This window comes from Equus quagga, chromosome 7 (assembly GCF_021613505.1).
Source record: "Equus quagga isolate Etosha38 chromosome 7, UCLA_HA_Equagga_1.0, whole genome shotgun sequence".
Taxonomy (NCBI): Eukaryota; Metazoa; Chordata; class Mammalia; order Perissodactyla; family Equidae; genus Equus; species Equus quagga.
The window spans coordinates 21,752,051-21,765,137 of record NC_060273.1 but is presented as its reverse complement, the minus strand read 5'-3'; the positions used below and the strand labels follow the sequence as shown (position 1 = coordinate 21,765,137).

The 13,087-nt window shown below is 56.5% G+C and overlaps 2 protein-coding genes across 2 annotated transcripts in view; one reads left to right on the top strand and one right to left on the bottom strand.

Annotated features, from left to right (window-relative positions):
* ATP2A1 (ATPase sarcoplasmic/endoplasmic reticulum Ca2+ transporting 1) overlaps positions 1-1,782 on the top strand; it is a 15,704-nt gene extending 13,922 nt beyond the window's left edge. The window contains exons 19-23 of the mRNA XM_046668672.1: positions 30-163; positions 298-415; positions 630-747; positions 1,019-1,063; positions 1,488-1,782. Coding sequence (XP_046524628.1) covers positions 30-163; positions 298-415; positions 630-747; positions 1,019-1,023 — 375 coding nt within the window. The 3' untranslated portion in view covers positions 1,024-1,063; positions 1,488-1,782. The remainder of the gene's footprint in view (positions 1-29; positions 164-297; positions 416-629; positions 748-1,018; positions 1,064-1,487) is intronic.
* On the bottom strand, positions 1,737-13,087 carry RABEP2 (rabaptin, RAB GTPase binding effector protein 2). The gene is given in 14 exon segments (XM_046668681.1): positions 1,737-2,381; positions 2,821-2,937; positions 3,197-3,252; positions 3,339-3,350; positions 3,472-3,649; positions 4,734-4,889; positions 5,911-6,009; positions 6,101-6,196; positions 7,093-7,149; positions 7,151-7,447; positions 7,535-7,645; positions 9,607-9,764; positions 11,723-11,932; positions 12,430-13,087. Coding segments are annotated over 14 exon segments (1,710 nt in total). The 5' UTR covers positions 12,491-13,087; the 3' UTR covers positions 1,737-2,279.

The window sequence follows — 13,087 nt, the reverse complement described above, 5'->3', positions numbered from 1 at the left end:
ATCTCAGTTCCCTTCCCCGCCTCCTGCAGACTCACTTCATGAAGTGCAATGAACACAACGCCGACTTTGAGGGTGTGGATTGTGAGGTCTTTGAGGCCCCGGAGCCAATGACCATGGCCTTGTCTGTGCTGGTTACCATCGAGATGTGCAATGCTCTCAACAGGTGGGGCCTGCCTACCCTCCCCCTGCTGCCTTCTGGAGGCTGCTGCCTTTGTTCTCTGCCCCTGCTCTCTCTCCTCACCACTTCTTTCTTCTTGTGTCTCCTACCCTGGGCTCCACCTGGCGTCCCCCTTGCAGCCTGTCTGAGAACCAGTCCCTCGTGCGGATGCCACCCTGGGTGAACATCTGGCTGGTGGGCTCCATCTGCCTCTCCATGTCCCTCCATTTCCTCATCCTCTACGTCGACCCTCTGCCGGTGAGCCTTCTTCCAGGCAGGGGCCGCCTGTTCCCCATTCCACAGGAGCCTATGTAGGGGTCTGTGACCACTACAACTACAACTACAACTAGAGGCACTGACAAAGGGAGGGAGGTGGGGTCAGGTTAGGGCAGTGCCGGGTCTTCTGGCTCCTGCCCACCCGTCCTGAGAGGGGCACATGTGCTTCTCACTGCCTCTGCCCGCCTCCTCCCAGATGATCTTCAAGCTCCAGGCCCTGGACCTCACCCATTGGCTCATGGTCCTCAAGATCTCATTTCCAGTCATTTTGCTCGATGAAGTCCTCAAGTTCGTTGCTCGGAACTATCTGGAGGGTAAGATGCTCCCTGCCTCTGAGCCCCGTCAGCCCTTGAGCCGAGCCGTGAGCACGGCCCTCCCTCTGCGCTGCGAAGGCGCCTGCCCCCCTCCTTTTCAGGTGGGTGTCCTTCCTGCCCACAGGCCCTTCCTCCTTGCCCCAGGCCTCCATGCCCAATGCAGATACATTGTCCTCGGTGCCCCTACCACCTCCTCAGCCCTCTTGGCCCTCTACGCCCACCTCTCTCCCTCCTTCGATAACGGCTGTCTTTCTGTCCTCTCTGGCCATAGGATAACCTGTTCCCCCTCCTCCATCTCTTTGAAACCGTGTCACAGGTATCGCCCCCTCTTCTTGCCCTTGTCCCAGCTGCTGTGCCCCCTGCCCGCCCTCTTTTCCCCCTTGGGTGGAACCCAAGGTCACTTGCGCTCGCAGCTCCACCCGGAGCCACTGCTGCCGCCGCCACTGCCACGCTTCTAAGTTGGGGTGGGCTGCCGCCCTTACTCCGGGGGTCAGCACTGCCCCTGCCCCTGGGCACCACTGTGTCTGCTGGGCTGCGCTGCGTTGCGCTGGCTGGGCGCTGAGCTGTCTGACGCTGGGGCTGCAGTGGTTGGGGAGTGGGGTCTAGGGACACAGGTAAGTATGGGGGGGCGGCCTCCAGGTGAATGTGCCAGGGGATGGAGGACAGGGAGCCTGGGAGGGACTTTTCCTCTCCCCTCCTGCCCCCGCCACCTGCTTCATCCCTCCCCTCTCTCCTTGCAGATCCAGAAGATGAAAGAAGGAAGTAACCAGTCCTTCTGCCCCTTCTTCCCCACCCTCATAGCGACGCATCTTCAGCCAGAGCTGTGGCACAGACCCCCACGTACCCTGACTCCTCCCGACATTTTCTGTTTATAAACACAGTGTCCCCTTCACTTCTCCTCCCCCCTCAGCAACCCACCTCCTCCCTTCAAACCTTGTAAAACCTCCCCTTCCCCAACCCCGTGGGGCTTGCAGGGACAAGGCGACCGATGAGCTGAGCTGCTTATTTATTGAAAATAAATGACAGAAAAGTCTGGCCTTGCCTCCGTGCACATCTTGGGGACAAGCATCTTAGTGTCATGCGGTTCAGAAAGCAGCTGCCTGTCCCAAGGTGTGCGTGTGGAGGCACCCACTGACAGACACAGACAGAGGCTCCCAGCCACCACTCACAGCTCGGCTGTGCCTCGTGGAAGCGAATGGGCTTCTCCTGACAGGCATGGCTGTTAGTCCGGAGGGGACGGGGTCAGGAGCGTTGGGACTCAGGAGGCAGCATGGCAGCCAGAAAGCCGCAGAGCTGAGCCTGCACCTTTGGTTCCAAAAGGGGTTTGGGACCCTCACCCAGGTGTCATCCTTGGAAGCAGAAGGCCCAGCCACCCCTGGGAGGAGGCGCTGGAGGGATAGGGCAGAGGTGGCCCTGTCACCTCCACCCCAGGCTTAGAGAGGGTGAAGACTCCATTCTGAGACCCCCCAAGCTCAAGCCTCACAGTTCGGGAGTGGAGAAAGGCAGTCTCCCCAGGGCAGGTGGTTCTGCCCTCAGGTGTCCTGGATGTCCCTGACGTCCCTGAGAGGTGCCTCATCCATGATGCTACGCACTTGCTCCAGACTCTCTGCCTGGCGGATCTGTTCCAGGCGCACCTGTGGGGTCCAGCGAGGGGAGCAGAGGGCCCTCAGTGGGGAAATGCAGCCCCTGCCCCATGTCCAAGTCCCCAAAGGGCAAGGGCCCAGGACCAGTGTACCCAGGGGCCCCACCTCCCCCAATGCACAGTGAAACTGGGTTCATGGAAAGAAATGCATCCTGAGAGCAGCCTGAGGAAGTGTGGGCAGGGGCAGGGGGGGCTGATGTAACGAGCATGCTGCACGTTTGTGGGCCAGGCCCTGTGCCAGGGTTTTCTTGTGGCCCGCAGAGATGGACACACAAGATCTTCAACTTTTGCTGAGCAATAGCTCAGAGGAAAGGATCATGCCAGCCCCAGAAAGAGGAAGAGGACTCCCGTAGTTGGAGGACCGTCCTTACAAGAGCTAGGACAAGTCACCTGGAGTCATGCCAGCCTGGTGGGGAGGGGACATGCAGTACCTGCAGGGCCTGGGACAGTCGTACAAAATCCCTCTGCACCTGTTCGCTGGTCTCCAGCTCAGCCTGCAGCCGTAGCACCTTTGCCCTCTGTTCTGAGAGGAGGTCTGTGAGCTGGGCCTGTGGGACAGGATATAGAGCTGAGGCCTTGGGCCAGATGGGAGGGTATGCGGCCAGAGAAACGGGATGTCTGGACAGGGTAGCCCCTTCCACATCATCCCTGACTCTGACCTCTTCTGTGCGGCCTGAGCCTGGTGGCTGCCTCAGAGCTTCCTGCCACCTGGCCTGAGGGAGACAAAGGCCAGCAGGGGCCAGATTGGGTCTTCTCCACACTGCCGCCCCTTCCCTTCATCCCAGCCTGGCCCGAGTTCTGCCTCACCTTGCTCTTTTCCTGCTGGATCCGCTCCACCTCCGTCCTCAGGCTGCACAGGGAGGCTGGGAAGTCAGGTAGGGGCAAGCCATCAGGCCCACACCCTCTCTCCTTCCCCACCTGCCCTGGCCAGGCTCCAGCCCATACTCACCCTCTAAGACCTCTGTGTGGAAAGCAAAGAAAGAGAGGTCAAGGCTCGTTCGCGCACTGGTGCCCAGGTGGTGCCCTGTGGGGAGGTCAGCCTCCCTGGGAGGGGTGGGGTGGCTTGTCTCCTCTTCGCTCACCTGTCTCCTCCCGCTGCACCCTCAGCTGCCCCTCCAGGCTGGCCCTTGCCGCCGTCTCCTCCTCCAGTGCCTCCCGCAACGTCACGATTTCAATCCGTAGGCGCTCGGCCTCGTGTTCCTGGGCTTGCTGGTGGGCCCGTGCCTCCTGCCGCGTGCGGCACACCAGCTGCTGCAGCTCCTGGAACGGATGCAAATCACCTGCTGGGTGTGGGGCAAGAGGAGTAGAGGCCACAGGGGCCACCTGCTGGATGGAGATTGTGGGGAGGGGAAAGGAAGGGAGGAAGAAGGAAACTTTAAAAGGAAACAGGGGCCGGCCCAGTGGCACAGTGGTTAAGTGCACACACTCCGCTTTGGCGGCCTGAGGGTCGCCGGTTCAAATCCCGGGTGCAGACATGGCACCGCTTGTCAAGCCATGCTGTGGCAGGCGTCCCACATACAAAGTAGAGAAAGATAGAGCTGTTAGCTCAGGGCCAGTCCTCCTCAGCACAAAGAGGAGGATTGGCAGCAGATGTTAGCTCAGGGCTAATCTTCCTCAAAAGAAAAAAAAAAACAATCATGGGGAGAGTGGACAAAGACACTGGGACAGCAGTGAACGCTCGGTAGGAGCCACACCCCTAGGGTGGAGGGCCCTCAGGAACAGTGGAGAGTGAAGGTGCCAGGAGATACCTAAAGCAAGATACCCTTTTGTAAAGCTCAAAAACACCCAAGGTTAGCACTCCCTTGTCTAGAAAGATATGTATATGTAATAAAAACGATCCCCCAAAAGAACAAGGGAATGATAAACTTCAGGACAGCAGAAACAGAGCCAAGGAATACAGGGGGTGCACATAAGGAGAAATTAGCTGTAGTTCTCATGGTGGGCAATGGTTCCGGGTGATCTTCCTATTTTTAATAAATTCAATCAACCAAGGCCACGCACAGATCAACGATGACAGCTTGTTATGAATCAAAGATTATGATGAATTCAGTTTTGTGGCTCTCCTGTCACTTATGAATAACAAATAAAATCAATGCTTCCTTTCACGTCAAGCATTCTGTCAACTCATTTTCATGCCAATGTTGAGAAGGCAGTATGCTCCCATTTTCAGATGAGGAAACTGAGCCTTAGAGAAGTCAAGTTGAGTTGGCTGAGGTGACACAGCTAATACACAGCAGCCTGGGTCTGCCCCTGAGTCCAGTGGTCCCAGGTCAATGCTTTGCTGCGTGCAGAAAGGAAGGACCGACAGGGTGGTGCCCAGGCTCAGTGCCCACACTCCCCTTACCGGCACGGAGCTAGGCAGCGATGCCTCCTGGCCCTCATCCTGCTCCAGGCCCCGGCGGGCTGAAGACGGCAGCTGCTCAGCCCGGAGCCCTTGGTTTTCCTCAGTCAGCCGCTTCACCTCGTGGCTCAGGCACTTGTGGGAGGCAGCCAGCTCTGCCTGGGGACGGACAATTAGTACAAGGCAATAAGGGGGACAGAGTTTCTCCAGTCCCCTGTGAGGCCAAACCCTGAACCCTCCTCCGGACACCGCTGACGGCCAGAAAGCCCGTGCCCTCCTTCTCTACTGAGAAAGGAAGAAACACCCTTTGTGAAGCGTCTTTGGCTCCCAAGCACACCCTCCTTGATGACTTGGGGGTCACACAGTGGCAGCCACAGGCCATGTCAAACGTTTCGTTAAACCTCAAATTAGGGGCCGGCCCAGTGGCCAAGTGGTTAAGTTCGCGCGCTCCGCTGCAGGCAGCCCAGTGTTTCATTGGTTCGAATCCTGGGTGCGGACATGGCACTGCTCATCGAGCCACGCTGAGGCGGTGTCCCACATGCCACAACTAGAGGGACCCACAACGAAGAATATACAACTATGTACTGGGGGGCTTTGGGGAGAAAAAGGAAAAAAAAAAAAACCTTAAATTTGCTGCTAACTTTAAAAATTGGGAGACTACTGTACACACAAACACGCAGATTTCTGGTTTCTCTTGACAAGTCAGAAACCCTGGCAGCACCAAGCCCACATTCCCACGAGGCTGTAGTTCGGGGAGCTGAGGAGCAGCTCAGCTCCTTTGCACACACTCTTGCTTTGCCACACTGCTCCTTCCAGGCTCACACCTGGCTCAGTTCAATCATTTACATCTTCCATCTGGCCTTGGGAAGTATCTGATTTTGCAATCCCTGCTTTTAATCCTCATGACTCTGCAAGCTAGGTCTCATTATCTCACTTTTAAGGTGGGAAGGCTGAGGCTCGGAGCTGTGGGATCAGCTCAAGTTCACAGAGTGAGTACATGGTGGGCTCTGTCTGAATGCAGAGCCTCTGCTCTGGCCACAGTGCCAGGTGCCCTGGAAACCCTTTTATCCACCTGGCACCAACTCCAGGGTGAAGCCTGAGCGACTTGGGGGCAGGACAGGTGCCTCAGCCCTCCATATGCCCCCCTCAACCAATTCCTGTCACACTCCTGGTTCCTCACCATCTGCAGCTGAACCCGTTCCTGGGCCTGGCTCATGGTCCCCTGCAGGGTCCGCAGCAGCTGCTCTGAGTTCTGGACCTGGGCCAGGAGCACTTGCATCTGTGTGTGGAAGGGCAAGGGTGAAATTGGGGTCCAGGAGGAGACAGGGGGCCAGAGGCCCTGCTGGGGCTGGAGCAGAGGCTGGACCCACCTGTTTGGCGCAGTCCTCGTTGCTCCGTCTCAGACCCTCTTGCAGCTCGTCCCTCTCACGGCTGATAGTCTCCAGGTCCTTCTGCAGCTGCCGCCCCTGCCACAGACCCTGGCCTCAGGCTCAACCTCCAAGGGAGGCCTTCCCTCCTCACCATGCCCCTCATGCCTTGCCTTTTGCATCTCAGTGGGTGGCACCATCATCCAGGCAGTTGCTCAAGCCAAAAGCCCAGGAACTGAGGCTGACTCTTCTCTTTCCTCCACTCCCCACAACCAATCCATCGGCAGGCCCTGCCCGTTCTGCCTCCAAAGTGGATTCCAGATCCATCTTTGCTGCCGTCTCCCAGGCCCAGTCACTACCTTCTGCTAAACTGTCCAGCACCTCCCAACTAGCTGCCCCGCTTCTCCTGTTGTCCCCTCCCCCCATTACAGTCCTTTCCTACAGAGACCCAAGTGATCTTTTAAAAGCCTAAAGCAGAGCAGGCCTCTCCTTGGCTTCAACCCTGCAGAGGCTTCCCACTGCTCCTTGTCTAAAATGCAAATGCCACAGCAGCCCGAGGGCTGACCTCCTATGGACTCTGCCTTCTTTTCTGATCTCATCTCTGTCCTCCTCCTCTGTGGTCTTCCTGTTTCTCAGATACTATAGTCTGTCCATCCTCAGGGCCTTTGAACTTGCAGTTGCTCTGGCCCTGATCTTCGAAGAGCACCGCTTTGTCACTATCCGGGTCTCGGTCTCCTGTACTCCCAGTCTCTACCCTCTGACCCTACTCAGTCTTCTCTGGGCGCCCCACCCAGGGACACTGTCTTCCTCACGTGCCCATGTGCATGGCTGGGTCTGGCTCCCTCACTCGGAGGAAGCTCCCAGAGGGTGGGAGTTCTGTCTTCCGCGTGGCACCCCCAGCCCTAGCTCAGAGCCTGGACACAGCAGTGCTCAGTGAGTATCTGGTGCAGGGAGAGACGGCTGCGTGCAGGCAGGCCACTTACCCACACACTCACCTCCATTTGCAGCTGCTCCCACTGGTTGTCTGGGACAAGCTGGTAACCAGGGGGGGGGCAAGTAGATGCCTTCGGGTACTAGGGTGCCCGTGGACACCAGGGAGGCTGTCTCTTCCTGCTCGGGGCTCAGGCCCTGGCGGCTACGGGGCAGGGAGGTGCTGCTGCTGCTGGCCCCGCCGCCAAGGGAGAAGGAGGAGATGGAGGCGCTGTCATCACAGTTGTGGGCGAAGGCCTCAGCCGCTGCACCCCCATCTCCACTCAGCTCCTCGAGAGGCTCCAGTGGGGGAGATGGGTCCCGGGACAGGGGCAGCAACTCCGCGGAGCCGTGCAGGGAAGGGGGATGCCGGGGCCGTCTCTAGGGAAAGGGGGCAGGGAAGAGGCTGGGGGGTCAGGGTCCTGTGGCACCCTGTCTTCCCTCAGTGGCCCCTGGCCGGCCCCTCACCTGGATCTCTTGAATCAGCTCCTCTGCCCTCAGCAGTTTCGCCTTCAGCTCCTCGATCTCCTGCTCCATGGGCAGCACAATCTCCCGCAGCTTCTCCGAGTCCTCATGGGCCTGGAGGAAGGGGGGTTGGGCAGTGACAGTCCCCCACCCTGATTGCAGGACCCCTCATGTCTGTTCAGAGCTCTCTCTCCAAGCACATCAACTCTCTAATCCTCCCAAGAAGGCACTGTCCACCCCCATTTTAGAGATAAGAACACAGAGGCTCAGAGAGCTTGCAGGACTTGCCCCAGGACACATGGTAGGTAAAGGGGCCAAGGTCACAACTATCTTCCTGTTGCCCACTTGCTCACGATACTTCTTCCCCAGCATCCATTTCTTCTTTTATCATAGAACCTCATGTTTTTAGTTGGACACATGACCTAAATTCTAGACTACTATCTCTTTCTTGGCTTTCCTGTAACTAAGCATGGTCACATGACTAAGTTCCAGCTAATGAGATGTAAGCAGATGTGCCACGTCCAACTTCCAAGATAGCTCCTTAAAGGGAGAGGGTGTGCTTTTCTTTACTGTTCCTCCTTCACCTGCTGGCTGGAATGTGGACATGATGGCTGGCACTCAAGCAGTCATTTTGGACCATGAGACAGTAAGCTACGTATGGCAAAACAGCAACACATGAGGAGCCTGGGTTCCTAATGACTATTGAGCTACCACATCAGTCCTGGAAATGTCTACCTCTGGAATTTTAGAAAAATAAACTTCTGTCTTACCTAAGCCACTGATGACTTGGGTTTTCAAACCTCATCCTAACTGATATGACCTCCCACACTCCCATCACCATATTGCTGGCCATTTCCTTTTGGTCTCTTCAGGTTTGGGAATTTGCTGAACTTGCGTAGCCAACAGCCTATGGACATCTCTACCATACAGCCAAATCTGAACCAGTTCATGACACCATTTCTCTCACAAACACTAGGTCAGGGAGAACGGCCCTGCTATCCACCCAGCTGTCCAGGGCAGAAATCTGCCAGTCACCCATCCTCTTCCAATTCAGGCCATTTCTACCTCTTGAATCACTCAAAAACTTGTCTCAAACAAGTTCCATTTAACTCTCCAATTGTCCTATGTGAACAGTTACAACAGGCAGGGTAAGGCGGCCCAAACAGAACACCTTTGAAGCCTGCAGATGCTGGGCCAGGACTGGCACTGCCCGCCGCCAGGCCTGCTGCCCCTTCTGCCATACCAGGTGCCTCTAATTTAGCTGAGCCCCCTCCTTCACCACCCTGTGTAGGTGTTCCCTAAGGAACACTCTGAACGCAAGCAGCAGCCTCTGCTGGGAAGCCGTGGGTCAGCAGCTTTCCTTTCTCGGGCTTCCGTTTTGATCTTTGTCTTTCCAACCAGGCGATCTCCTCCATCTCTCTGAACCTCAGTTTCCTCACGCATAAAATGAGGTAAGTATCTACCTCACCGGGCTGCTGTGAGGATCAAACGAGGGAACGATGTGAACTCACTTTGAAAGATGAACTTTGGGAATATGTCCTTTCCACTATCATTAATAACAACAATAAGAAAGGTGATATACTATAGAGATTAAGAACAAGAATTTTAGAACCAGACTGCCTAGATTTTTAAATCCCATATCTGCTCCTTTTTATGTGCATAACCCGGGAAGGACGGAACTTCTCTGAGCCTCACCTTACTCATCTGTTAAGTGGATATAATGGACTTCCCTATCAGGAGAAAGACTGGGGAGACTAGGTCTGTCAGGCGGTCAGCACAGCGCCTAGTGCATGAGAGGTATCCTTAAGTGTTAGCTCCCCTCCCCCTACATGACTTTCCCCAATTTTGGAGGTAAACAAACCTGGCCCCCTGACTAGTAAGTGGCAAGCCAGGACCCTGCTGAGTATGGAGCTGGTATGTGCTATACTATATTTATTACTGGGTACCCTGCTCCCAGTGATCTGGGAAGGGACACCAACAATCCCTCTGCCCCCCCAGTCACCTTTGGCTGCCTCAACATCTTTCCAAATCCCGGAGGGGTGGGGGTGGGGCAGGTAGGCCATCCCAACCCCAACCTTTTCCATCTGCTTCTCTAAGGAGTCCAGGGGGTGAGCCCGGGACAGCAGCTGCTTGAGGCGGCCCAGCTCCCGCTCCTTCTCCTCGCAATCCTGCTGCTGCTGCTGCTGCTCCTGCTTCAGAGAAGCGATCTGCGCTTCATAGCTGCTGATGGAGTCTGGTGGGGCAGGAAGGGCAGAGAAGAGTCAGTGCCCCGGCCCTACGTGTGGGCAAGTAGAGGGCTCTCCATCACGGACGCTCTCTACAAGGCAATTTACCATAGCAGTTAAGACAGGGGGCTTTGTGGAGAGACGGCCCTGGGCAACCAGTTAGCCTCTCTGCATCAGTGTCTTCAGCCACAAAATGGGGACATTTATGATTACCCCAGTGGGCGGTTACAGGATCAAATGAGATGACACCTGGAAGGTTTTCAGCCCTCTTCCTGGTACATAATAAATGTAGAAAATATGGTATCTATTCCTATTAATATGTACCAATAACAATCAATATCTAATAATAGTGATAAATATTTACTCTCGACCACACTCTGAGCTGGGCTCTGGAAATAGAGAAATTAATCAAACACAAACCCTGACACCAGGAGCCCACAGTCCAGTGGGGAAGGCTGCTGTGGAAATAGTTACGAGGCAGTGCGAAAAGAGCTGTGAGAGGACCATTCCTGGGCTTGCAGATCCCAGAGGAAGGAGCCCCTCGCTGCCTGCCTGGCCAGGAGAGGACAGCAGCAGGTGGTGAAGGAGGGAACAGACACATGAGGCCACAGGACCAGTGTGAGCCGAGGCTCAGGGGTGGGAAAGTGGATGGTATGTCTGAGGCACGGTGGGCATGTTGAAAGAGCTGGAGTGAAGGTGCATGAGGAGAGATGCTGGAAAGGGTGGAGAGGGTGGCAGGAGATGGCTCCTAAGGCCTTGAATGTCACACCAAGGAGTTTGGAATTTATCCTACAGGTCAGTGGGAGGTGGAGATGATGTTGGGTGGAATGCAGTCATTTTTTATTTGCTTAATTATTTATTTTAATGTGTACTAACACTAGAAGTAAAGGTTCTGCTGCCAGACTTCCTGGGTTCAAATCTTCTGCTGCTTTCTTGCTGTATGAGCTCAGCAAATCATCTAACCTCTTTGGGCCTTAGAGCTGCCTCTGTAAAATGGAGATGGACCATAGTTCCTCCTTCACAGAGATTGTTATGAAGACTAAATACTCATAAAGCATTTAGCTCAGTGCCTGGCATATAGTAAGTGCTCAATAAATGTTAATTATTATTAATATTTAGGACACAGTTTCTCTTACAGGGACAGGAATTTCCTTTAAGTAAATGTATACAAGTTTTTAAAAAGTGGGTCTACTTAAAGAACAAATATTAAGTAGATAATAGGGTAAGTCGTCCGAGGAGACAACCGCACTGCACAGGTTGTACGCAGATGTCTGAAATGTGAGAAATCCAGAGCCAAACGCAGCGGTTAGAAAGGGAAATGACATGGTGAAATGGGGTTTTAGGAAGTTTACTCTGGAAGCCAATGTCAAGACCAGACTGTAGAAAGAGACCTGTGAGAAGGCTGGCGCAACCATCCAGGGGAGTGGCAGCAGAGGAGTGGAATGGGACTGGAAGCTCTTTTGGAGACTATGGCCTGACTAGAGGAGAAGGGAAAGGAAAATTCCAGAAAGGAGCTGGAGGATCTCGGGCAAACGGAGCTGGTGCATAGACCAAGAGAGGATATGAGGGAGGGAGGGAAGTCGGTGCATGTGGGGGCGGGGTGCCCATTAAGGGGTGCCTGGGGAAGGAAGGAAACCAGAGGATTAGACCGGTTCAGGGAACTGAGAAGTTGCTCATCTTCAGGGTTGATCAGTCATCAGTGAGGGACAAGAAAAGAAACGGGGCAAAAGAACAGGGAGAAGCTCCGAGCTAAACTTAGCTAGAACTGACAGAGCTGTTGCTAGCACAGGCAGCGCCTCTATGCAAATTAGAAAAGGGCGCCCCTTCCTCTGGGCCCACAGGCCGGCCCGGTGCTAGGCAGCCCTGCTAACCTACTCCATAGCTTATCTGTGCTCCCGACCCCTTTCTCGTCATGCACTCCTCCTTATGGGGCTGCTGGGGGATCTGGGAGCAGTCCCCACCTCACCTTTCAGGATGGCCTGCAGCGAGGCCACCTCTTCTTGGCAGTGCCGCTGCACTGCAGCCACAGCCTCGGCCTTCGTGCTCTCGCTCACCTCCGCCACAGCCTTCATGGTCTCCATTTCTGCCAGGGCGCCTGCCAGTTCAGCCCGAAGCCGGCCGAGCTCCCCGGACTCAGCCTCAACCTTTGCCCCATCCTGGGGCTGGGGACCCAGAGCTGCGGAGGACAGGGATCAGCCTCTCTTCCCATCACTCCCGGATCCCCAAAACCTCAGGCCACCAAATCCGCAGGTCCTACAATCTAGTACGGCAGCCACGGTCCCCACCATCCATCCCAACCTGCACCTAGCCCCGCCCCGCTCACCTGGCCCCACCCCTTCCCGCCTGTCACTTAGCTCTGAGGAGTGTCGCCTATACCCCGCCTCTTTCCGGCCCCCCTTCCTTCCAATGGCCCCGCCCCTTACCCCCCGGTCCCGCTGCTTCCCGCGCTGGGTCCCGCCTCTCACCTGCCACTGGCCCAACCCCTTGAATCTCCCGACCACGCCCCCTCCGCCAGTACCCCCCCGGCCCCGCCCCCTCTTTCCCGGAGGCGTGGCCCCGCCCCTCTCTCCAGCCTCCCCTTCCCCTCCCCCCTCCCCGCATCCGCCGGCTGCAGAGCTCGGCCCCGCCTCCGGCTTCACCGCCCCTAGCGTGCATGGACGCACCCTCACGTACCGGCCCCCGGCCGCCATCCCTGGCCGTCCTCGCCCGCGGCCGTGGGCGCAGCTGCCGCCATCGCCTCTGCGCAAACGGCGGGTTCCCGCAGTCCTTGGTGACGGCCCTCACCGCTTCCGGGGCCTCTCGGCTGTTTCCGGATCCGCTCGGCTGTTTCCGGATCAGCCCCGGGCTCCAGGCCGAAGCCAGAGTTGAGGAGGATTGCCGAGCCTCAGCCGAAGATTTCCGAGTGCACTCCGGGCCGCAGCTCCAGGCCCCGCCCCCTCTGCCTTCTTTCCTGGGCAGCGCTTTGTGAAGAAATTCTTTCATCAAAGGCCTTCTGGTGTCTCCGTGTGACCTCAGAAGCTCTACTCAAATTACACCTCCTCCGGGACGCCCGCCGGCCTCAGCCTAAGGAGGGCGAAGCTCTCGCGTTCTCTCCCGAGCCCCGGAGCCGGTCCCTTGATCGGTGCCTGGCCGCCCTTCCGCCGGAGCCTGGTTCACATTACAGCGAACTGTGGCCTCCGCCCTCCTGAAGCGTCCCCCCGCCGCAGGGCTGGGTTGGCTGCACTTGTCTGGGCGCCTGAGTCTCCGCGTAGTTAATTGTAGAAATCGGAAACTTCCACGTCCCCACTGCCACTTTGACGTTCCACCAGTCACTGCTCCCTGCTCGTCCCTC